Source organism: Protomyctophum parallelum, assembly GCF_964188405.1.
Source record: "Protomyctophum parallelum genome assembly, chromosome: 21".
NCBI lineage: Eukaryota > Metazoa > Chordata > Actinopteri > Myctophiformes > Myctophidae > Protomyctophum > Protomyctophum parallelum.
In genome coordinates, this window is record NC_139713.1 from 8,238,152 (window position 1) to 8,264,222 (window position 26,071).

Below are 26,071 nucleotides of genomic sequence, written 5' to 3' on the forward strand. Positions count from 1 at the left end.
TGTGCGTGCGTGCGTGTATATCCTATACCTCTCTCTGTCCTGGGCACAGTTGTTATTGCCCACGGGCGTCGTGCTGTTGCTGTTCTGCGTCTCATAGAGTCCACTTTGTCTCCGGTGGGCGTCGCTCTTAGACGGCATCCTGCCTTCCACTTCTGCTAACCAGCCCTGAAATACAAAACACAAACATGCATCTTAAACAACTAAGGTTGTAGATTTTTACTATTATGACGTTCAACTATGACTATGTAAAAGCCGGTTCGGCTGTGTGATCTTCAGGGAGATAATGTCACCCTCAACTCGCGGAGGGAGCCAAGTGTTCTCTCACGAATACGGCACAGTCCGTCCAGTTGTCCAATATCGTAGAGACTGAGATTTATACGATATTCTGATCCTAGTTTAACTTTATGCTGTAGCAAGTAAATCCCCTGGATGTACTCGTCTGAAAAAACACACCCGTGTGAAGTGAGGCGTGCTCTTATCATCGTACGTGACATCATCATGCATCATCTCATACTGGCCAATCAGAATGCCTGTTGCCTGCTGATTTGCTCTTTACATATGAAGTAAATTTTCCCTTCAATGTCAATGGCGTTTCATGTTTTGTTTAATTTACGTCATATTTAGCGGAATTCTGACGTAATTTCTCCGTTCATTGTCAATGGCAAATCTTGAGACGTGTGGGGACAAAAGCTGTTTATAGAAGGGCTAGCCCCTTCTATAAAAGCTGTATCTATCTCAAATTTAATAAACAGAACGTTAAAAAAAAAACACCCGTGTGAAGTGAGTCATCCAATCCACGATTGCCGATGTATTCGTCCCATCGACCCGATCGGCTTCCTTGATTGGCCAACCCAACGGATCGGCTGTGTGGATTGGTCTAGCTATGCGTGACATTTTTGCCACTGAACTGAACTAAAAGAGTTTGTTTCTTTATAAATCCCAACGTGATTTGCAGTGTTAGAAATGTTTTCCTGGACAGTACATCTGAAAGGAGGACCAGCAGAAGGCTGTAGTCGTGCTGTTGCCGTTGGAGACAAGGTGTACACCTTTGGAGCGCTCTGTGATGCCATCACAGCTCGGATCGATGTGCACGTTTTCAACACAGTGTCTTTAAGCTGGAGGAAGTTGACCCTGGTGACCCCAGGAACAGGAGAACGCCACCATGAGGTTCCCTTCTCGCGCTTGGGCTACTCAGCTGTGCTGGTTGAAGATGACATCTACCTCTGGGGAGGTTGGAAGAGATGCTTACACGAGTGCTGCAAGCCGGTGCTTTTTGGATTTGATATGGACACCCACAGATGTTTTAAACCCAGGGTCTCTGGGTCCGTTCCAGAGCCCAGGTGGAACCACTCAGCCTGTGTCTTGGGGAAGGTCATGTTTATCCATGGAGGACACACCAGGCTGACGACGGCTAATGACACCTACAAGTTGGACACCAGCACAACTGTCTGGTCTGTAATTAACACCAGAGGAACGCCACCCCCTGTTTCATCAGGTCACACTGCCACCATTATCGGGACGGAGATGTTTGTATTTGGGGGCGATGATGGGCCACAGTACAACAACACCATCAGAGTGTTTGACACAGAGACCAACCTCTGGCTGAGCACAAGTTCTGCACAGCTTCTTCCAAAAGGATGCTGTCATTCAGCCTTTACCTACAATGGAGAGCTGTACATATTATTTGGTGGTTACAACAACCGTGGCCAGACCTGCAATGATCTGTGGAAATTCAATCCAGAGACCCTCTCCTGGAAGGAGGTTCAACCCAAGAGGAAAGGACCAGGTCCTGCAGTGATGGTGTGCTGTTGCCTGGTGGGAGATAGTATCATCGTCTTTAGAAGACGCAGTGATGGCCTGTTCGTCCTAGACTTAAGTCCTGGTCTGAAGACGTTATGCAAACTAGCGGTCATTCAGTACGGTTTGGAACAGTCTGAACTCCCACACAACATCAGGTGGGAACTGGCAGCCAGAAGAAGTCCACTATGACTCATAATACACAGATCACCTGAACACACCATAATGTGTGTCTGTATTTCAAAGAGGCCCATTGAAGGAAAATTCCGCCCTAGCCGTTATTTACTGAATTATACTGATAATGTGTATATTAACCTACAAATCACACCCATGTGAAGTGAGGGGCGCTCTTATCATTATATATCATCATACATCATCTCATGAACAACTGAATTTATGTGATTGGTTAGCCGATTTCCTCGTCTGCATATGACGTAGTTTTTCCCTTCATTGTCGATGGCAATTAATGTTTGTGTGTTGCCACAAATTTACGACATATTTGGCGGACATTTGGCCAAATTTTTCCTTTCATTGTCAATAGCAAATATTGAGACGTGAGTGGGACAAAGCTGTATATAGGAGGCCCTCAAAAAAGAAAAGGATCCTAATAAAACAAAAATCACACCCGTGTGAAGTGAGGGGCGATCTTATCATCGTACATCATCATATGTACGTCTTCAATGTTTGTGTTAGCACATACACCAAAAGCTGGATCGAAAGTAAGAACTACTCTGGGCCGTGGCTCAGCGGTCGAGGCACCTTGGCTGGTAATCCAGTCTGGCAGTGTGCCGTGGGTTCGACTCCCGATCCCGACGGCCTTTACTGCATGTCTTCCCCCCCCCATCTTTCTCCCCATTTCCTGTCAGCCTACTGTCTGTCCCTCCATAAAAATATATAAAATAAAGGCGAAAGCCACAAAAAAAACATAAAAAATAAGAACTACTTGCGCACTATAACAAAGTACTTGCACTTCATTATGTCACACCACTGCCTTTTTCCCTGCAGGTTTTTTCCTGTGCCTATAAAGCCCAGCTGGCCCCAGCTCACAGGGAGAACGCAGCACATGCGTTGCGGCGGCAGTGAGCGTTCTCCTAATAAGGAAGGGCAGCCAGATGCCTTGGAACACCCTGGAGTATAGAGAGAGAGAGGACGACGGGCTGTTTTGAAGTCCTCGTTATTTACTGTCTCCGATAAGCCAAACAGGACTCCCCTGCCAACACAAACACATCCAGCACAAATGAGATGCAGATGTGGGGCCAACGTGACGTGACGTTATATACTCACTTCAAACTTCTGCACTTCAAACTGGAGCTTCTCGATGTTCTGTCCGACCTCCGCTAGCCGGGGGTCCACGCTGGCGGGGTCTCCCATCTGGGGGTTCTTCTCGTACACGTCTTTCATCTTGGCCAGGGCGTCCCTATAGGAGGGGAAAAGGACCGGGAATGCAGCAAAAAAACAATTAAAAGTCTGTGATTTGTTTTTTCTCTAAATCTTTATCGCACGAGTTTGCAACGATTCTTTTTCACCCAGTGTCAATTATCTAATCCTGGGCGCTACACTTCCTCTGACAACCTGGGGGGGGGGGGGGGCAGCTTGGACTCCTCATGCATAGAAGGAAGCATCCTTCTATGCATGAGGAGTTCAAGCTGCTTCTTTTCACCTGACAGGGGGGAGTTTCCCTGGCCAGACGTAGCGCGTGGAAGGAACACATTATTCCGGCTAGTTCCTCTCCCCTCCATCATACCATCATATCAGGCGCCCCGGCTGGCCAGGGGGAGGTAGTTTAGAGTCAAGGATTACTGCATGTTTTTGTGAGGGTACCTACCCTAGGGGACATGGGGGGGGAACATGCAAACTCCACACAGAAAGGCCCTTTTGCCAACCCCGCCCTCAACAACAACCAAATATTCTACGTTTTGGGTCTGAGAGGCTATATCTCATCAATTGGTGGTCCGTGACTCAGATGCTGAACACATAATGGTCCTGTGATGGTAGTGTGGTACTGGTAGCTAAGCCTTATGGATGTCTCTATAGGTCCAACACCATGTCATGTGATGGTACTGGTACCATGTCATGTGATGCCTGGTACTGGTACCATGTCATGTGATGGTACTGGTATCTTACCTGGCGTCCGTCTCCTTATGGGTGTCTTTGTTCAGCTCATCTATCTTGCTCTGCAGCTTCTTTCTCCTCTGCTCTGGAGGCAGGTGACTGAAGTCCTCTGGTCCAGAACCCTGAGAGGAGAGCAAAGAAAGAAAGAAAGAAAGAAAGAAAGAAAGAAAGAAATTCGACATCAGGTAACAGCGGATAAATGAAGTTCCACATGTCGTGTAGAAGTGTAGTGTAATTTAGGTGCACTATTTCCCCGACTCTTTTACCACTTCAACTCTATACTGTATACTTACTGACTGGAGTGCACCAGGGCTCTGTACCAGGCAGACTCCTATTATTGCTCCATGACATGTCATTACAGACAATAGCTAATCTGCAAGCTCACATATGAAGTTGTAGATTGGCTGTGTTTTTGCCCTAAAATAGTAGTTAAACTCTGCAAATCATTATTAAATGATTTGTATTTTTGTGTGTGTGTGTGTGTGCATATCTCAGAGTACACTGAAGGGGATAGGGCAGCACAGCACTCTAACACACAAACACACACACACACACACTTACTGAGGCTTGTACTGTATATGTTTACTGTATGATGAGATTGCTAACCTATTCAGCCCCAAGACTGGACCACAGCACTCTCAGTAAATGTATAGACAAACTATTGCATATACGTCCTGTCATGTCATGAACCATAATTTCCAATTATGGTTAATGGATACAGTATTCGCTGTCCCAACCGTTTTTTCTAATAGGATGACTGTGCCTGCTTAAAAATGAAGCTTGTCTGAGTGCGAGTGGTCTTGGCACGCCTAGTGTGGGCCTATTATATTTCCTGACGAGAAACCATCCATCTTAAAGCGATGAGTCATACCGCTCAGATCTCTGTCCAAATCTGTGTTGAGCTACCAAACCTCGTACCATGTGGTTCACAATATGCTTTTGAAGAATGTCAGCGAGTCAGACGGTGGTCATTGGGATTTCTTTTTGACTGAAAACCCCCGAAAGGCTATCGTGGAATTAAACTGTTACATGTATTTCTTCTTGTGACGTATACTGCACTAATAGTGTTAGTGAAGAAAATGTTACATGAGTTTAATTAACACTGGCTCTGAAACAGCTCTGTAGTGCTTTGGACTGGATAGGTTAGGACAGTTAAACAGTGAAATCAAACAATATGCTGTACTGCGGATCAGGTCAGTGGTTTTCAAACTGTGGTTATAGCCTCTCTCTATCGATCTCATCAATCAATCAAACAAAAAAACAAGTTAAACTTTTCCAAAATAGAGAAATGCCCAATCTACAAGCTCCCAAAACATCCCATTATGACATGTTGTGAGTTTGTAACAATTTTGGGTGTGCCTATATTGACATGCCCAAAATAGGGTGGCTACAATATATTTGGATATCGTTTCTGTCGGGTGGATTGGAAACATCATGGGGTTAGGGTTATCTTACGCCAGCCCTTCCTTCCTTTACTTCAAATAGCCGATCTACAAGCTCACAACGTGTCAATGTAGATTGGCTAGTTTGAAATTTGAAAATGTTTTTCAAAATAGTAAAAAAACAAAACAAATAAGTTTAGGGATAAGGGGTAAGGGTGAAGATAGCAAGATAGGGCCCTACAGTATGTCAAAAAATAGCTAAGATAGAAGATCGACAAGCTCAAATCATGTTGCTTCGTGATGCCACGTTTTGCACTTTGGCTTATGGATCTGCTACTTTCGATGCTGTAGTATGATCAAGTTCATTTACGAAAAAAAAAACGTTACATTATTTTAGGTTTCTGCCCGACAGCAACGACATAATAAACTGAAACAATAATAATAATAGTAGTAATTATAATAATCTGTGGCTGGCACACCAGGACTTGTCTCATGGGCCGGCACACCAGTGTGCCTAGACCCACAGTTTGGGAACCACAGCTTTACATTCTATAGACTTGGGGCTCCATTTACGTCCCCGCTAAACCCCTCTTTTTTACTATTTTGCAAAACATTTTTGAATAGTTAAAATGGCCAGTCTACAAATTCACAACGTGTCAATGTAGAGGCTAGCTGAACTATTCAAAAATGTTTTTCAAAATAGTAAAAACAAGGCAAATAAGTTTAGGGATAATGTCCATGTTAAAACCCTAATCCCTAAACTACTTTGCCTTTTTTACTATTTTGAAAAACATTTTGAATAGTTAAAATAGCCAATCTATAAGCTCACAACGTGTCAATTGGCTATTTTAACTATTCAAAAATGTTTTTTTCAAAATAGTAAAAAAAAAAAAAAAAAAAAAAAAAAAAAAAAGGCAAAGCGAAAGTAGTTTAGGGATTAGGGGTTTATGGATGGCCATGGAACGAAAATAGAGCCCTTGAGGTCAGGGGTCAAATACAGGTAACCATGGTGACCTTACCCCGTTCACCGTGTCCCAGCATGCATCACTTCATGCAACGTATAACAGATAGCTCATCACTCGTCATGCAGTGAGTGACACATGCTCACTTACTGTCGCAATGACATGCTACGTGATAACGATAAATACATGGCGACACCATATCAGACACTGATTATTATACGTCATAAACAAATGACATTATGTAATAAAAACGTTACATATTTCATTTTTAACATCATCAGACTGATCAATAATGAGTTAAATAAAGGAGCACTTCAGCTGTTTTCAACCTTATCTTCATAATCGGGGTCCTCTCAATCGAAAGACGGCAGCATTTCTGTCTACTGGCTTTGCGGTGGGCTGTGGACTAGGGATGTCCCGACCACGGTTTTATTTTGTTGCTCCCGATCCGATTCCGATCATTTGATTTTGAGTATCTGCAGATAGCCGATATTATGCCATATCACAATAGTACAATATCCCAAATCACAGGCAGGTTTCTGAACGGTCCACAGCCTCTCACTGAGACACAGAGTGAGTCGACAGAAAGAAATGTTCTCACAGTGAGGACATTAGTGAGATTAGAAGATAGGTTGAAAATGGTTGATGTGGTCCTTTAAAGGTTTCATGACATTAATTATCTTTGTTATTAATGTCACAATCCCTTTAACTAAAACTACTGGTCAACTTATTCTTTTCATTATAGCTAACTTGGTAATGAATGAAAATGATTGATATGACTAGTAGTCTATTATGGAAAACGAATATTCATAATTTTCAGGCTTATTGTCATTAGCAGGTTTAGACTGATTTTATTTGATATATTCATCGGTGTCACTGAAAGAGGAAAACACTAGTACTACAGATACGGTATTAAAACCTCGTGATCTACAGATTTCAGCATGCAACTTGGAAAGAACATTTAGTGATCACCGAATACAGACGATTCACAGCACATTTACGCTCGATCTGAACGATCAGAACAAACACAGAGATAATGAAAAGAAGAAGATATAACTGCACTACTGTAGAAGACAGCGAGGAGAAGAAGAAGAGACGGAACAGATATGACATAGAATAACTCTCATCACCTCAATGAGATTCCGGACGTGGGAATTGAGTGTGATCTGCATTTAGAGACCACAGGTTGGGGGGTGGGGGGGGAGAGACAACAAGACAACACCACAACACAACACAGAAACACAAACGTAAAATAAAATAGCACAAATGAAAACAACAGCAACAACAACAACAACATGGGTCTGAAATCCATCCTTACGGCAACAGGAGAATACATTAATAACATAATTGGAAGAACAAAAAGCCACGCACACAAAAAAAAACAACAACGTTATGAACCATGTGTTAAACTGGGAACGAGGGCCGTGACATGCATGCGAACGTCATGCCGCTTCAGTCGTGCGGTTAAACGGTCATGCTTACCAGCTTGAGAGAAAGCTTCACGTGTGTTTTGGGGTACGGGGGGACAGAGTAGAGAAATGGCGCGGGGCAGGAAGGAGAGACAAAGAGAAGACACATACGTCATCATCAGAAATGTAAAGGAAGCATAACTTGGTCATTTGACGGCACACATAAAATAGTAGACATACATGGGATATTCGTTATATCAACTGGAATTCAACAACTATTTCCTTTGGCAAACTTCACCATTTGACGAGAAGAGGACAGACTACGGTATGTGAGACGTGGAGGCTAAGAGAAGAAGTGTAATTTATTTTATTTTAACCACTTTGTGCAAATCCTTTTCGTTTAAAGCGAACACTTTTTAACTTGAAATGTTTTAAACAAGGTTGTTCATAATTGCGGTTAACAATATCATCAAAAATAGTCAAAGAATGGCTACATTTAACCAATAGCCGCAATAAACCCCCCGCCACTCTTTTCTCATTTGGTGAAGTTTACCATTTCAGCTAGAATGGGTTGAACGAATGAGAAATGACAAACGGCGAGTTGGCCAAAAGTCCAACTCGCTAGTCTAGTGCTCAAGCATTGAAGGCAGAATAGGAAGGAGACAACAGATATGACAGCAGGTGGATGAAGAAGTAGACATGGAGGGACAGAGGTGAGTGGCGTTGTGTGACAGACAGGGATGGAGGTACCCCATTGCTTCTCCCCTGATCCTCTGTGTTGTTGTTGTGGCACGCAGAAGACACTAGAGGGCACTATAAGTACAGTGTGTTTCACAGTGGGCAGAGAGACTACAATGCAGACTACAATATAGTCTGGAAGAGAAGCTGCTCTGTGGTTCAAAACCTGTGACTTACCTCCTCGACAACATTGTCACCCGCACTGTATACAGAGCTGTGACATGTCCAATGTCCTTGCTGCTTCCCGCAATTGAAAACCAAAAAGTTGAAAAGAAGCAACGACTGCTCATTAAATAAAAGCAAATCATGGAAAATTAGGCCGCAAACCAAATAAATTGTTAAACGAGTTTGATTTTAATATGTCAATGATACAGTCTGTTAGGATGCCAGATGTTTTTTCTTTGAAACACACACCAAAAAAAGCAGAGCAGGAGTTATATACTGTAGGACCATTGCTGATAAGCAGATGATGTTATGAGATCCATTCAGGGTTTTACAGGCTAGCGCACTCAGGAGCTCTATTCACTTTGGTCCACTAATCGATTCATCCATCTGAAATGGCAAACATCCCGTGGCCCCTTCCAACCCCTCTCTAACCCCACCTCAAACTCCTTAAGATGTTCTCTCAGCGTTTCCCCCGAAGGGCCATTCAGACGTTCCTAATGCTCACATCGATGCTCCGTCCTACGACGGGTGTCACGTGCTGAAAACAGCAGGCCTATAAGAGCTCACAACGCGCTGCGCCGTGCGTGGGTATCTGCAGTGCATCGTGAGCTTATAGGTCGGCTATATCTGGCTATGTCGTGATGCGACACTGTCATACCACAAATAATGAATCTAGCTCAAAATGGTTTCCAAGAATTAAGAAGAACGGCGTGTCTCACTCTCGGTTTACGTCATGCTCATCTCTACTGGGAATCTCACGCGGCAATTATCTTCTAATGAGCCCATGATGTCTCAGTGCAATACTGACTTCAGTTCAATTTAGACAGAACATAGCCTACCTCCACCCCCTGGCATGATGGCGTTCCATCTTATTTGGACTCTTATTGTGTAAATCTTTTATGATCTCCCAGACAGACAGAGATATACAGCTATAGACAGATCACAGGACTATGTATGGGACACCGGCAGCAGCAGCACACACAGAAAGCCCTCGAGGGGTGAATTCTGTATTGAGAGTTAAACCAAACATTCAAAGTATTACAAGCGCCCCTCCTGATGTTACCAACTGGCCTGCCAGTCAAGAGGAGGAGGAGGACCGGGGGACCGGCGCAGAGTATAGTTCCACATATAATGCTACTGGCACCGTTAAAAAAACCATATTATATTCCTACGCTGAATTCACACCAGCAGCGGTATTTGGCTCACGTCATGAGGGTCAAAGCGGGGTCTGGTGGTCTGTGGAGAAGGGCGACCAGCAGCACAGTCTCCCAGCGCAGCGAGAGGCGGAGGCGCAGCAATAAGCAGAGAAGCAAGGTTGAGGAACGTTCAATGTTTCCGGCTGCACCAATAAGGCACAACATGCAGGTCTTATCACTGCAGCCAGGATGATACCGAGACACTGGAAGAGCTCAGCTAACACCAGAGCACCAGAGTTGTATATTAAAGGATTGTTGCATTAACAATTTGTAATACATTACAGATGATATAATCGCTATTGTCGACAACAGAATGTGGAGGGGTGTTGTCCATTTATAGCTTAGTTTTTTGACTGCAAAGAGGAAGAGCAGAGATGGCCGTTGCCTGAAGAATGCGTGTACTATATATATATATATAAGCATACACACTTCACACCGCTTGAGATAGACAGAAACAAGACAGCTCGATGGAAGTGCCGCGGATAATGATAACAAAGTTTTACACCATTTGGATTTAATTAATTAAAGATTGAGCAACCCATGGCCTGTTTCTTACCTAAAATGTATAGCAGGGGTCGGCAACCTTCTTGACACATCAAGTCTCATGTTTTCATCTGTTTCATTGTTTGACAGTCAGTCAGTGTGCCATAAACATTTAAGTTTAATCATGACACCACATCAAAATCTAATATTTCCAATTGATATGTCCATAAGATATACATATCAACCTTTATCCTTTATAACCTGTACTGTACTGTACTGTACTGTACTGTACTGTACTGTACTGTACTGTACTGTACTGTACTGTACTGTACTGTACTGTACTGTACTGTACTGTACTGTACTGTACTGTACTGTACTGTACTGTACTGTACGGTCATTAGACTCAATAACCCAGTAAGAGCAATAAACCAGTCAGAATTATCAGTTTGAATCAATGTAGAATTATGTGCAGGATGTAATTTGTAGATGTGAGTGGCATTAATTATACTACGGTAAGCTTGTTTTGAATATTTAATTTGAAAAGAAAACCACTCACACCTACAGCAGCATGCCTCCCCGTGCCTATACGGATGCCTATATATACCCCTGGTGTATATGCCAGAGACAGGCCCCTGTCTGTGTGCTGGGCTGCTGGGCTGTGTCTGTGCTGGGCTTGATGAGCAGCACAGCTCTCTCTCTCTGAATCACCGCTCACCGCTCATTTACGAGGCTGCCTCATGCTGCTTTATGCATGCACAACGTCCCTGGCAGTGCTGGGTTGGTTGGCACTGGCTCTGCCTCTTTTTGAGGGGGCGCTGCCTGTAATTTAATTGTGCCAGCCAAGTCTATTGATTTTAATGTTTGTTTAGGGTAACGTATAAAAGACATCATCTGGCTGATATAAATGCTGCCCTCGCCGCGTCCCGCACTCCCTACGTGTGTGATTTTCTTTATCTTAGGGTTAACTCATTCTGACCTGAGATCAGATTCATACGAGGTTTCCGCTGGACACACACTGGTCTGATTAACCCATTCTGACCTGAGATCAGATTCTAAAAATGTCAGTCGTTCTTCGATTTTTCAAAAAATAGCAGACCTACAAGCTCGTATCGCGCCACTCGGTGGCGCGATATGAGCTTGTAGATCTGCTATTTTTCAATAGCTAAAGCATAACATGATGCCAACACCAAAATGGGTGCCCGGTCAGAATGGGTTAAATCGGAGATTGACTGACTCGGTCAGTGCTTTTATCCGTGCACGTATTGAATATTTTAACAACCGATCACCTTTTCGGCATTTTATAAAACTGAGAAATTGAGAATCCTTGTTTTTTTTAATCTCTTTGCTTTCTCTTCTAACCTTTTCTTTTTTTGGAGGCTGCCAATTTCTTTTGGGGGGGGGGGGGGGGGGGGGTTACACGGAGAATCAGTTCCAGCTCTTCCTTGCTTTTGTGAATAATTGGGCCCTGACCTTGACCTCGACCCGTCATTCATGGAATAGTGCGATTAGAAATGAGTCGCTGAAGGCTGCTGGTGTGAATCAGGTGTCAGAGTTAAATGGATTTTTCCGCGTGCGGTCCCACCACCACCAGGTCCCCCGGGGGGTGCTTGTGACACTTTGTGAATATCCCCCCCCTCCCCTCCCCTCCCCTCTCTCCCCTCCCCTCCCTTCCCGTAAAGCAGCTCAGCAGCAGAGAGCGTCGTCCAGGCAGCAGCAGGTTGGTGTGTGGGGGGGGGGACGCAACGCGGAGGGAGAGGGCAATAAGCCGCGGAGCTGACATGTACAGGGACGTGCACACAGGGGGGCTTCAGCCCCCTGCCCCTTTTACCCCGTCTGTAAAACAACTGCCCTTTCCAGAACACTAGCTAAAGGGTGCGAAAATAGCTGATCTACAAGCTCTCAACGTGTCGCAGCGCAATGCGTTGTGAGCTTGTAGATCTGCTATTTTCGCAATTTCTGTCCAAAAGTGCCCTCTTATAACGGGATTTCAGCCCCTGCCTCTCTCTCTAACACTCTCTGCACGTCCCTGGACATGTACTGTATGTGTGGTGATGGCGGATGATGATGATGTCATCGTCTCTCCCTCTGATCATTTGACTGCTTGCTGTGTGTGTCACGGCCATGTGACGCGCGCAGAGCACAGTCACAGACACTAGCCTCCTTTGTGGGGAGAGAATATAAAAAGCTCTCAGTGATTCCCCCGGCCGGCCCGGCCATAAAGAAAGCGATGGATGGATGGATGGGGCGACCGAGAGAGAGAGAGAGAGACACAAGCGTGTCAAAAGATAAATTGTTTTGTCAGTCTCTCTACTAGCATTGTCATTAATGAGTCTAGTGTCTGTGCTGCACATGGCCTTAACCAACCAATCACACATAGGCTCTTCATCTTCGCTCAGTCGGTCGGTCGCACACGCACGCGCACACACACACGCACACACACACACACACACACACGTGGACATATATGCTAGAGTGTAACAGCTAATTGGACTCGAATTGAGAAACCGTAGCCGCACTGCAAGCTTGTATTTCTGCTGTTTTAGAACATTATTTTTGAAAAATCATGAAAGTGTAAGAACTACCAATTTAGAGGGCACTTATATAATATAAAATAGTGCTTAAATGATTAATAATGTCAACCCATTTTGTCACAAGACAACTTTTTTAAGATTTTCATGTGGATTCGTTGATACATAAAACATGAAAAAAATTATGAAGATTATTCGATTCATCGAAAAAGCAATTGATAGAAAAAGTCGGAAACAAAATGATCAATAGTTACAGCGCTAACAGATGCACACGCACACACACACGCACACACACACACACACACACACACACACACACACACACACACACACACACACACACACACACACACACACACACGAACACCCACACACATCCATCCATCCATCATCACACACACACTTACAACATATTGCCTGGCCTCGAAAGCATACGTAGGTCGCCCGAGAGTCCTCTTCATGAGCTCTTTGTGATAAATGAGTGAACGAGGAGACGGCTGCTGCAACGGTCATCAGAGAGAACACACACACACACACACACACACACAAAATGTCTTAAAAGTCCTTAAATTGGCACTTCACTGTCATCTGGGGACCCTGCCAAAACCCTGTGGGGGTCACGACCCACAGGTTGAGAACCACTGGCTCAGAGCAAAACCAACCGCAGTGCTATCCTACAGTAAATGCTTCTATTGTTACACCTTCACACACACACGCACGCATGCACGTGCGCACGCACACACGCACACACGCACACACACACACACACACACACACACACACACACACACACACACACACACACACACACACACACACACACAGTGCCAGAGTGAAAACCCCAAACGGGCAGCACTGAACTGCATCGGCACAGGTCCCCCTGGTCCCTTATATATGATTTTTTTACTAATAAAAAAAATCATCCCATACCACGCTAACCAACCATGTGATCCGCCCCACTGAAACCAGTAAGAAACCAAAAAGAAAAGCACACTTTGAGTTTGAACGGCACCGGAGATATGCCCCTTATTGTCTGTCAGCAAGCTGTGCTTTTGAAAGAATAACGCGTACCGGTATATGACGAAAACATTTGTAACTTCAGATTGGACCAATCTAGCAGCCAGGATGTTCACAATGAACAAACTGTCCTTCCTCATAACAAGTTGTGTTTTTCATAAAGACTTAAGGGAATGGTCTTTAACCACATTGAATCCTATAAACATACAAAGACTTAAGGGAATGGTCTTTAACCCATTCTGACCGGGCACCCATTTTGGTGTCAGCATCATGTTATGCTTTAGCTATTGAAAAATAGCAGATCTACAAGCTCATAGCGTGCCACCGAGTGGCGCGCTACGAGCTTGTAGGTCTGCTATTTTAGAAAAATCGAAGAACGACTGACATTTTTTAGAATCTGATCTCATGTCAGAATGGGTTCGTCAGACCAGCGTGTGTCCAGTGGAAACCTCGTATGAATCTGATCTCAGGTCAGAATGGTCTTTAACCACATTGAATCCTATAAACATACAAAAACTTAAGGGAATGGTCTTTAACCACATTGAATCCTAATCCTATATCCCAATTCTGGCCACGTCATAATACGTGAACATTCAGCAAATGACTGATCTATAACTCATAAGAAAGCACATTATATATAGGATTTAGGTGGTTTGGCCTCAAACGTGTTATGCTGACAAGTCCCGTTTTCAAGATGTGAAGTCTTGAGGGAAAAATAAAGCATTGCACGCATGAGGACTGTTGACAAACTAGCTTGTAATGATCTATTATTCTGAATCACTCTCTCATCCTCCATAATGCCACTCCACATTTAGAAGCCTCAAAACTACGTTTTGTATCCAGATTGGAATCTGACAACATGTACTGTACAAGGATGTAAGGACAGTAAAAATAAATAAAAATCCATAAATTCATGACATCAAATCTTGTTTTTTTCCTCCACATTAATTTCTATGACAATCGACCGATTTTTAGGTAGAGCGGAAAACGTTTGTGTAGAACTGTTTTTACATACAGGCAGGTGTGGTTAAAACCTCTGGATCTTCATCCTGTTGAATGCTATTGCCATAGAAAGTTCAAGCGGCCACAAAGGTTAGTTCTCCTAAAACAGCATTTTACTTCATACGAGCATCTAAGTTTCCTGTTTCATCTGTTTGTCTATGTACTGTATAATAAAGTTGATTTAATCCATAGAGAAAACAACGACAAACACCACAGTAATCGAACTCACAACAACATTTATATACATGATGAAACATAATAATATAGATACCAAGGTGGTAACTGTATGGGATGTGAAAAGAGGTGCAAAGGAATTTAAACGAGCTATTTTTTCCTTCGCCTGAGCGATGAATGAGCATGGCAATATGGCTGCAATGGGTCTAAGCAAGACAAACATATCCTCTTATTTATTTCTCTCTTTCTTCTTTGAAGACATTTTACTTTCTCTCTTTCTCTCTCTCTCTCTCTTTTTCATCTTTTTTGAGTCGTGCTAGCCACTCCTATAGACAGCAATGTGTGTCCTTATGTTCGAGTACCGTCTGTATGTCTGTCCGAGTACGGAAATAGCGTTTGTTGACCGCCAAGTGTCACTGTTGTCACTGCAGCCGCACACGCACACACGCACACATACACGTGTACAGTACAGTACAGTACAGTACAGTACAGTACAGTACAGTACAGTACAGTACAGTACAGTACAGTACAGTACAGTACAGTACAGTACAGTACAGTACAGTACAGTACAGTACAGTACAGTCAGGTCTGATTTTTCTTTCTCTTGCTGCAATACAGGAACCCTCTGCAAATCAGCATTGTTGTCTGAGTAGAGCTCAAAAGTATTCTTTTGAGCCTTTGTGGTTTTTGTAATATTGTTTTCCCTGTAAATAAACTAGTATTACAGACAGTAAGTTCAAAAGTATTTTTTTCAAGCAACCAGTCAAAAACAATGAGTCTAATTTCTGCCACGACACGTTTTATCTCTATTTCTTTAGAGCTGTTTCAGCACTTCCTCTCACAGAAACGGGCCCTTCCTGCTGTAGATCTGCTCAACTGCTGAAAAAAAAAAAAGTAATGACACACTTCCTCTCCTCTTTCAGGTGACCTTCCATTTCATTTCCTGCGCAACGTACTCCACACACTGTGCTCCTCTGCTGTATTGTTCCTCTGCTTGTTCAGACGTATAGACATGTTTTTACTAGGAGCAAACGCTGCTCAAGTGTATAAACTATTATTTGTTGGGAAGGAAGACATGAATAGCCGCTGCCCATCCTGAGGTCAGAGTGATCTGGACCTGGGCTGTATGGTGACCCGCATTCGGTGACCTGCCAGAACCTCCCTCGCCATTAATCCATTAACCACATGGAACGAGTTTTTATTTTATTTTTAGAATAAAATAAATAAACAGCGAAAACACAGTGCACCACCATGTGATGCTGGTTTCTAGATGCTGCCTTTCCATAATGTTTGTTATCAGCCAAAAGTCTTTTTAATTCCAAAACAGATCCTTTATTTACTAAAGCGGTTTACAAAGTCTGACTCGGGCAAATGTTGCACTTTTGTACGTTTATATACCTGTATACTCTCCAGTCACACTGGAATGATTTTTGGGAACCATGCCTTGCCTTTTGGCAATCAAGTGGTCTGGCAGCAGACATATGGGGGCCTTACAGAGGGTATGTACGTGACATCATCATCATCATACCCGGAAGTTATGAGGGAACACCTACTAAGTGGCAAAAAACGACTTTCTGGCCTTGACGGCCCATACATCCAATCAGAAAAGTCCTATCTGATTGCATTAAACGATGTTAAACTCACTTCGTCACTCACTTTTATTTGCCACTCAATTTTCCATTCACTTTATGCATGAGCATACCCTCTGTTGTAATGGTAAAAGTGAAGTCTACAATACATGTACAGTATACCTTTGGGTGAAGCTACCCTTCAAGAGCCTCTAAATTATTTTGTACACTGTCTCACTCCATCCGGAGTGTAAATGTAACTCTCCGAGTTACAGACATGAAAGGGTCCTTTTTTGGTTTCATTTGTATGCTCCAGGACAGTCGGACTTAACCATGGATGAATTAACACGTTTTTTTTTTTACACTACCACTAACGTATACTTTATACCAACGTATACGCACTATGCGTGTTGTTGTCATGTTGTACATTCTTCTATATAATAAATGTCATGTGAAAAGATTACATAATTTTGCCACAGAGAAAAGACGGCCGAGGCCGAGGAGCTCTCCGAGAGCGACCACCATCTCCACACCACGGCTCATGGAATCGAGTGAAAATAGGACGTGTGCACAAAATCGCAAAGGCCCCCAAAATTCAATCGAAAATAGGCCGTTTTCAAGACGTTTTGGCCATTATCTCTGGAAGTCCAATCTGCGTCATAGCTTGTTGGAAGCGGGACCTTTAGGACAATCTGAATCCAATTAGCCTCCATTAGCTCAGGGGCCCTAGCTGTGCACATGCACACTTGGCACAAGCCATAATCTGTGCCAGCCGCCGCTATGAGACTGTTGGGGTACCTTGATGTCTTCTGTGGACTGGAGGGGGGGGGGGGGGGGGGGGGGTAGAGAGAGTGGACCCCCGTGCCACTGTCGTTATGAGGACTGCAGTGTTAAACATGGAGGATGATGAGAGGACAGAGAGTGGAGTGGCGTTGCTGAGACAGACACGGACCATGAAGTTACAGAACTATGTCTTGATATGGAAGAATGCTTTAGAAGCAGGTTGGCAGAGCACTGTATGGGTGAGGGCATATAGGAGGCTGTTATTGTTATTTATCATTTTCTTTTCGATGGTGTTAACTGGAGGAAGCATGTTTTGTCCCAGACTTTGTCCCTCAATAAGGATTCAGGATTCAGGATATTAGCTTTATAATTCCTTTCTATTTAGCTAGCCATTTGGTGGAAAGTAAGTAAATACAGTATATTTACCCAAGTACTTGTTCTCAAGTACAATTCTGACTGAGGTCACATTACCCGACACTTTATACTTCTACTCCGATCATCATCAGATGCTACTTTTACTGGCGAAGTAAAACATCAGAACATACTGTAGCATGTAACATACTGTAGCATGTAACATACTGTAACATGTAACATACTGTAGCATGTAACATACTGTAGCATGTAACATACTGTAGCATGTAACATACTGTAGCATGTAACATACTGTAGCATGTAACATACTGTAGCATGTAACATACTGTAACATGTAACATACTGTAGCATGTAACATACTGTAGCATGTAACATACTGTAGCATGTAACATACTGTAGCATGTAACATACTGTAGCATGTAACATACTGTAGCATGTAACATACTGTAACATGTAACATACTGTAGCATGTAACATACTGTAGCATGTAACATACTGTAGCATGTAACATACTGTAGCATGTAACATACTGTAGCATGTAACATACTGTAGCATGTAACATACTGTAACATGTAACATACTGTAGCATGTAACATACTGTAACATGTAACATACTGTAGCATGTAACATACTGTAGCATGTAACATACTGTAGCATGTAACATACTGTAGCATGTAACATACTGTAGCATGTAACATACTGTAACATGTAACATACTGTAGCATGTAACATACTGTAACATGTAACATACTGTAGCATGTAACATACTGTAGCATGTAACATACTGTAGCATGTAACATACTGTAGCATGTAACATACTGTAGCATGTAACATACTGTAGCATGTAACATACTGTAGCATGTAACATACTGTAGCATGTAACATACTGTAACATGTAACATACTGTAACATGTAACATACTGTAGCATGTAACATACTGTAGCATGTAACATACTGTAGCATGTAACATACTGTAGCATGTAACATACTGTAGCATGTAACATACTGTAGCTTAGGACCGGACTACCACCCACCATGAACATTGGAAGACACTGGAAGACGTGGACCCACACAGGACACAGGACACAGGACACACACACACACACACACACACACACACACACACACACACACACACACACACACACACACACACACACACACACACACACACACACACACACACACACAGTCACACAGTCACACAGTCACACACACACACACACACACACACACACACACACACACACACACACACACACACACACACACACACACACACACACACACACACACACACACACAAAGATTATTGTGCCACTTCATCTACTTTCAACCCGGTGTTCCTATTTTGAGCTGGCTTAAAAAAAGAGGGTTGTCACACCCCAGTTCCCCGCTGGTGCTGGACAAAGATAAAATAAAGTCAGCTCTGCTCCACTAACAGTGTTTTATTTATTTAAAACACCTTCTTTTTTGAGCTATTTGGAGCTGGTCATTATTATCTAACTAACTATCCAAAAATAGCCAATCTACAATGTCACGACACACCATGTCGTGACATCTGGTATCTTTTAGATCGTCTATTTTTGGCTTTTTAATTTTTAATATGAATCCATCAGGGGTTGCAAATGAATCAGGGGTGGGGGGGGGGCACAGTCAGCGAGCGGTTATGGCTATTTTGGGGGGGGGGTGGGTGGGCGTGGTGGCCGAACGGTTTGCGGAGCGGTCTTGATATCGAAAGGTCGCTAGTTCGTATCCCCGGACCGGCACGTTAAAATTACCACCGCTGAAGTGCCCTTGAGCAAGGCATTGAACCCCTACCATGGAATGTTCTATGAGCAGGGCCTGGCTGTAAACCAGTTCTTGAGCTTAGTCCAGTTACCCTGCAGGGTAAACATGGTCACTTTGCTTTGCGGTGGTCCTTCCTTGGCATGATGGAGACGTTTTGGGGACCCCTTACTGACCCTATCCCATACAGCGGTGCAAGTAGGAAGAAGCTCTGACAAGGGAGAGGAGAGGAGAGGCGGGAGGGACCATGCAAAACAAACACGAGCCACAACAACAACAACAACAACATAAACAACAACAACACAGCATCACAACACGACTTACCCCGCGCCTCAGGCTCCGGAGGCAATGCATTTTGGGCTTGGACGTCATGAAGTCGTTGAGCCGGTGCGAGAGGGGCTCCTTGTGCTGCTTGGGAGACGGGAGGGGGTCGGTGGGAACAGCAGAGGGTGAGGGCGGGGTCTGGGCCGGTGGGGGGGCAGGGGGGGGCTGGTGGGGGGACGTTAACAGGGACATAAGCTACCGGTAAGACAAGGAGCCGTCGACGGGAGAGAGAGAGAGAGAGAGAGAGAGAGAGAGAGAGAGATTGAGAGAGAGAGAGAGAGGGGAGGAATTTTTGGGGGGTGGTGGGGGGTTGGGGGGGGGGGAGGGGGAGGCGAGAATCGAACAAAAACAAGACGAAGAAAGAAGAAGAAAGAGGAGGAGGAGGAGGGGAACACAAAACGAAATAAATAAGCCGCCAACAAAATGTTAAAATTAACACAAAACGGAAACACGAGAAGGACAAAACCGTGACTAGTGACATATTGAATCCAGTTGTTTGAGTTGTTTGTTATGCAATTTCTGACTTGTCAATCAAACATAAAACGAAAATGTAAAAAAAAAAAAAAAAAAAAACGTGGTCAAAACAACAATTATAACAACGACATGTCAACCAGAGAAGGAGTGAGTAAGTAAGTACAGGAAGCTGTTAGGGGGGTATTAAAGCAAGCGAGGCTGCGACGAAGCGAACAAGGATCGCATTAAGCACATGCAACCATCCCTGAGCAGGAATCCTTGTTATTCCTCCAACCTCTTCATCACATGCAAAGCTCTTGGACTAGAAAATCACGCACATCCCGCGGGATGTTCCGGCTAGCAGCCCCGAAAGTTAGGTCATCATCATCACACACCTAATTGCCCTTTTTTTTTTCTTTCTGGAGAAAAAAGAAAGAAGAAACTGCCCAGTTAATAAGCTAGTGGGTTTTGGTGCTGTGATTAGTTCTGATAGGCCTCGTGGTGAGCATGCACGGCCCGGCCCGGCCCGGGCGATAAGGGATTCAGAAACCCTTTTTCCTTGAATCAAAGAAAGGAGTGCACACCAGTGTCAACGAAGGCTCCGACAATTACTACTATTTTCTATTCACTGAGGAGTTTATATACGTCTGTGCCTCGGGGACTTAAGAAGGCAATGAGATCGTTTTGATAAATCCGTGGGGAAAGAAAATCTCATTTTAAAGTGACGCTGAAGAAATAGTCAACCGACGTGTGTGTGTGTGTGTGTGTGTGTGTGTGTGTGTGTGTGTGTGTGTTTGTGTGTGTGTGTGTGTGTGCGCGTGCGTGTGGTTGTCTGTGGCACCTGCCCGTGTATACTATTCATCATTCAATTAAATCATTTCGGTGCTCCTAATCCCTCCCATGCAATATGTAACTTACTTTATGTTACTAAAGCAGTGGTACCGTTGTGTGGTAATCTTGGGATTACAAAAGCAATCATACACAATTACTTCCTTTGATTTGCCATTGATTGATTCCTTCATTCGCACTCTGTCTCAGGCAAGCACTCACTCACACACCATCTCCATCTCTAAATCATGCATTAGAATAAACTAAACTTCTCCATTATTTTCGATTAATCGACAAACGTAATCGATAGAAGTGGTGGCTGAGAAGTACATAAATGATTTCAGCCCTACTACATACACCCTTCCACCACAAAACCATTAACGATGTGGCCAATTAGAGGCCTGTTGTGAGGAATACAAGAGCGCTCGCTCCGAAACACGCTCGCCCCCGGGGTCAAATCCGCCAACCTCAGCGCGGTTCGCCAACACGCATTCCCAAACATAAGTAACCTCAGTGAAACTATGTCTAAACCTAACCTTATTCCTAAACGTAACCTCAGTAAAACTATGTCTAAACCTAACCTTATTCCTAAACGTAACCTCAGTAAAACTATGTCTAAACCTAATATTATTCCTAAACGTAACCTCAGTAAAACTATGTCTAAACCTAACCTTATTCCTAAACGTAACCTCAGTAAAACTAACCTTATTCCTAACGTTAACCTCAGTAAAACTATGTCTAAACCTAACCTTATTACTAAACGTAACCTCAGTAAAACTATGTCTAAACTTAACCTTATTCCTAACGTTAACCTCAGTAAGACTATGTCTAAACCTAACCTTATTCCTAAACGTAACCTCAGTAAAACTATGTCTAAACCTAACCTTATTCCTAAACGTAACCTCAGTAAAACTAACCTTATTCCTAACGTTAACCTCAGTAAAACTATGTCTAAACCTAACCTTATTACTAAACGTAACCTCAGTAAAACTATGTCTAAACCTAACCTTATTCCTAAACGTAACCTCAGTAAAACTATGTCTAAACCTAACCTTATTCCTGAAGTTAACCTCAGTAAAACTATGCCCAAACCTAACCTTATTCCTACACGTAACCTCAGTAAAACTATGCCCAAACATGACCTTATTCCTAAACGTAACCTCAGTAAAACTATGCCCAAACATGACCTTATTCCTAAACGTAACCTCAGTAAAACTATGCCTAACTTTAAACTTATTTCCAAACCTTATACTCAGTAAAAAAAATGAATACAAGAAATACAAGGGGGCGAGTGTGTTTTGGGGCGAGCCTTCCGGTTACCACTGTGAGCAAGGGGTTGACCGCTAGAGGCTGATCAGCAGTCAGTCGGTCAGACACTGTGAGCAGGGGGTTGACCGCTACAGGCTGATCAGCAGTCAGTCAGTCAGTCAGACAATGGAACAAGGAGACGCAGACTGTTATTCCCTACATCTACAAAGAGCTCGTTAAGATCTGTCAGTTGAGTCCATCCACAGAGTGAGAGAGAGAGAGAGAGAGAGAGGGGTAGAGATCGTATTAGTGTGTTAACGTTACAGATGGGGAGGCTCCACACACCACCAGTGAGGGGTAATGCCAGTGAACGACCAGCAGAGGAGGGATACAGAAAGGGGTGGCAAATAATAATAACTACAACAACAAACCTTCGCCGTACGGCAGTGTGTTGCGCCGAAAGAATAGGCCGATCAATGCAAGCGCGCCGTGAGCTTTCAGATGGGCTATTTTTCGACTCGCGACACCGCCATACGACAAAGATATAAATGAGGCTTAACAGTGAGCCAGCAACTCATTTCTTAAACTAAAAACAGAACAGAATAAGACTCTACGTATTCTAGTTATAGACCAAAAATAAAGACGCAAACAAACAAATAAACCACGTCATTATCAACAATGTAACAGTTACCAAGAATTGAACGTTTGAAGGGCATTTAAAATGTAAGCCACTAATTACACGGTATTGCCTCATACAAAAATGTCCCCAGAGTGTCCCCACGGACTCCAGCACACACGCCGACCTTCAAACGGGGACACATACTGTACGATGGAAACCAAACGAAGTACAGTATTTATACGCCTTCCGCGTACGTACAGTACCACTACAGGTTCGGCCCAATGGGGGAGCTAGTACTCCGCTACTCATCATGTCCTCCTACCTTGTTCTTGTTTTTAATGAAAGGCCACAGTTTGCCTTTGCTCTTGCCTCCGCTCGGCCTCTCCCTCACGCTCTCCCTGCCCAGGCTGGTCTCCGACAGCGTCCTCGTCATGGCCTGGCCCGGCCCGTAGTCCTCGAAGTCCACGTCGCCCGGAGGCTCGAAGCCAGACTTGTAGGACTCCACCACCTGCTTGGAGTCCTGTGAGACAGAGAGAGAGACATAGAGAGACAGAGAGAGAGAGAGAGAGAGAGAGAGAGAGGGCAGAACAATCAGTGGTGGTACATATATGCACTCAAGTACTGTACTTGAGTAGGATTGTGAGTTTTGGAGGGGCGCTAGCCTTCATATGTCCAGCTTTGAGGACAAAACCTTTGTCTTCAAACACTGAGGACAAAAGTGAGGACTCTTTTTACTTGGAGTATTTCCACTAGTTATCAATACTTGTACTGCATTTACATCTCAGAGGCAAATGTTGCACTTTTTACTCCACTACAATTATTTGAAAACTTTAGTTACTAGTTCAGACCTATACCGTATACATAGGATATTTGAAAATAGTCAATCTACTATTTTTAAAGGATTTAATAAATGTGGAAAATGCACAATGAGTAGCCTATAACTATATTTTGGTGCCAAGTACGTTTGTACTTTTACTCAAGTACAACATGTCGGTATACTTCCTCCACCAGTGAGAACAACCAATGACAGACTCATATTTTGTCTGTTTTGGCGGAAACCTTGCATGTCCAAAGGAAAGAAAACGTTTCAGGAAATGGAAAAAATGTGTTCCAATGGATCCAAATGTAGTTCTTATTATTTAGTCACAAGCTCTTGTTAATAATTTTCATTGGTTAAATATTTCTCAAAATTCCACAGACAACCTAGCTGGCCCAGCTGTTATTATAGCCTAGGGAAAAAAACAGCTAACACTGTGCGATGGCGTTAAGTATGCGGTGTATGGGATTTAGTTTATGACGACAATAAAAACTAAACAAAAATGAAATGAAATATGGAGATAGGAGGTTTCTTTCATGACGAGTTTTTAATACTGTGTTTGATGTCAAAACAAACTATATCCACATTCTAGTTATGTAAATAAAGAATCATACAATAGCCAAGAGTGGCCATTTAGCTGAGGTTAATCAGAGGTTGTGTGAACATACGACTTCCAGATAATGTGTGACTTGTTGGTGACTTAATTGTTTATACTGAGGGTCTTTCCGTTATCATTCCGTTGACCTGATGGAAAGTTTTCTCCCCTCCAGGCTGTGAGGAGGAGAAAGGCTGTCTTCACTCACTCTGTTGACCAGAGAAAGGAAGCGGAGAGACCTAGATCTGTCTAGCTGGAGTTATGACGAACACAATTAGGTCAAAAAAACAACACAGGTACTTGTACGTGTCAAGAGGGAGAGGAAAAAGTCAGTCACTCATCATCAGTGGGCGATGTGCATCTCCCTGTCGGATCTGATGGGGGCAAATGGTCGGGTCAAGGGTCTGAAAAGGTCAACGCCTGGCTATTGTTGTGCGCTATAAACCAAAGAGAGCAGTCGGAGAAAGAGATGCTGTACAGCGGACATGAGATCTGTTCTTCCTCTGCTGTTGTTTACTGAAAACTGGACTATAGTCATAGGTCTTAGTCATCTCCTTGGAGCTAGTCCACGATCACAGCTAGATACGCATGCACACGCACACACGCATGCATGCATGCACGCACGCACGCACGCACGCACGCACGCACGCACACACACGAGGGGACAGCTTTCTCTGCTGGCAGGGAAGGCAGACAGACAACATGAGACATCTCCATCTACGTAATACACTCACTGTTGGTTTTCTTTCACGTGGTTCAGGTTGGCATTCAAAGTACTCAAAAGGCATATGGTTACTGTCCGGGAAAAAAACACCTAACTCCATTTTTAAGGTTTTTGATTTTTAAATAAATCAATGCTTATTGAACACCCTTTGCAACACCGGCATGCAACAGAGTATACAGTGAACCAGGACTGGACGATATAAAGTTTCTCCTTACATTCTTGGGCTCAATGGATTCAGCAGCTATCGTCATCCCGTCTAGACACTTCCCTACGATGGGGATGACCTGGCGGTCCACCTCCGCAAACGACTTCATACACACTCCTATCCTGTCGATTCTCTTCTCTTCCATCTCCTGCAGTTTCTGTACACAGCAGGGGGGACAAAAATATACATGTCAACTGCTGTGACTCATTGACTCAAAGAGTACCGTAACGGTCTTTTGTATTTTTTTTAATTATATTTCTCAGTAGAATGTGTTAAGGATTCCTAACTGCTTGCTCCTTCCAGTGTTGATTTTGTCGACTAAAACTAAATGAAAAATGTTCGCCGACTACCTTTTTTCACTGACAAAAACTAAATAGAAACGAAATGAAAATTAAGCTATGATGACTAAAACTAAGACTAAATATATCGACAATTTCGTCAAACAAATACAAACTAGACTAAAATGTTAGGAAGGGACTAGTGGACAAGAGATCCAGTCATTTTACACTTGGTTGCATGCTGAAAATAGCTGATCTACAAGCTCACAACGCGTCGCAGCGTTGGGAATCAGGTGTTACCTTTTCACACTTCATACTGTACATCAGAGTACTACATTGCCATTTAAGCAAAAGACAATGTATTGGACTGTAAACAATAGCAATGCAGTGTATGCAGTATGCAGTGTGTGCATGCAGGCTACACTGCCTACAAAAGGACTATTGTTACAATTTAGGCCTTTAGCAGACACTCTTAATCCAGAACGATTTACAGCAAGCGAGGAA

General features: G+C 43.4%; 1 protein-coding gene across 1 annotated transcript in view; it reads right to left on the bottom strand.

Annotated features, from left to right (window-relative positions):
* Nucleotides 1-26,071, bottom strand: part of fnbp1b (formin binding protein 1b) — a gene marked incomplete at its 3' end in the record, with an annotated part of 109,571 nt that overhangs the window by 789 nt on the left and 82,711 nt on the right. Inside the window, exons 8-15 of the mRNA XM_083793074.1 lie at nt 25,300-25,446; nt 23,271-23,468; nt 19,801-19,995; nt 7,736-7,750; nt 7,384-7,419; nt 3,922-4,031; nt 3,082-3,214; nt 29-165 (exon numbers count right to left, since the gene is read on the bottom strand). Of these exons, the coding sequence (XP_083649200.1) occupies nt 29-165; nt 3,082-3,214; nt 3,922-4,031; nt 7,384-7,419; nt 7,736-7,750; nt 19,801-19,995; nt 23,271-23,468; nt 25,300-25,446 (971 nt within the window). The remainder of the gene's footprint in view (nt 1-28; nt 166-3,081; nt 3,215-3,921; nt 4,032-7,383; nt 7,420-7,735; nt 7,751-19,800; nt 19,996-23,270; nt 23,469-25,299; nt 25,447-26,071) is intronic.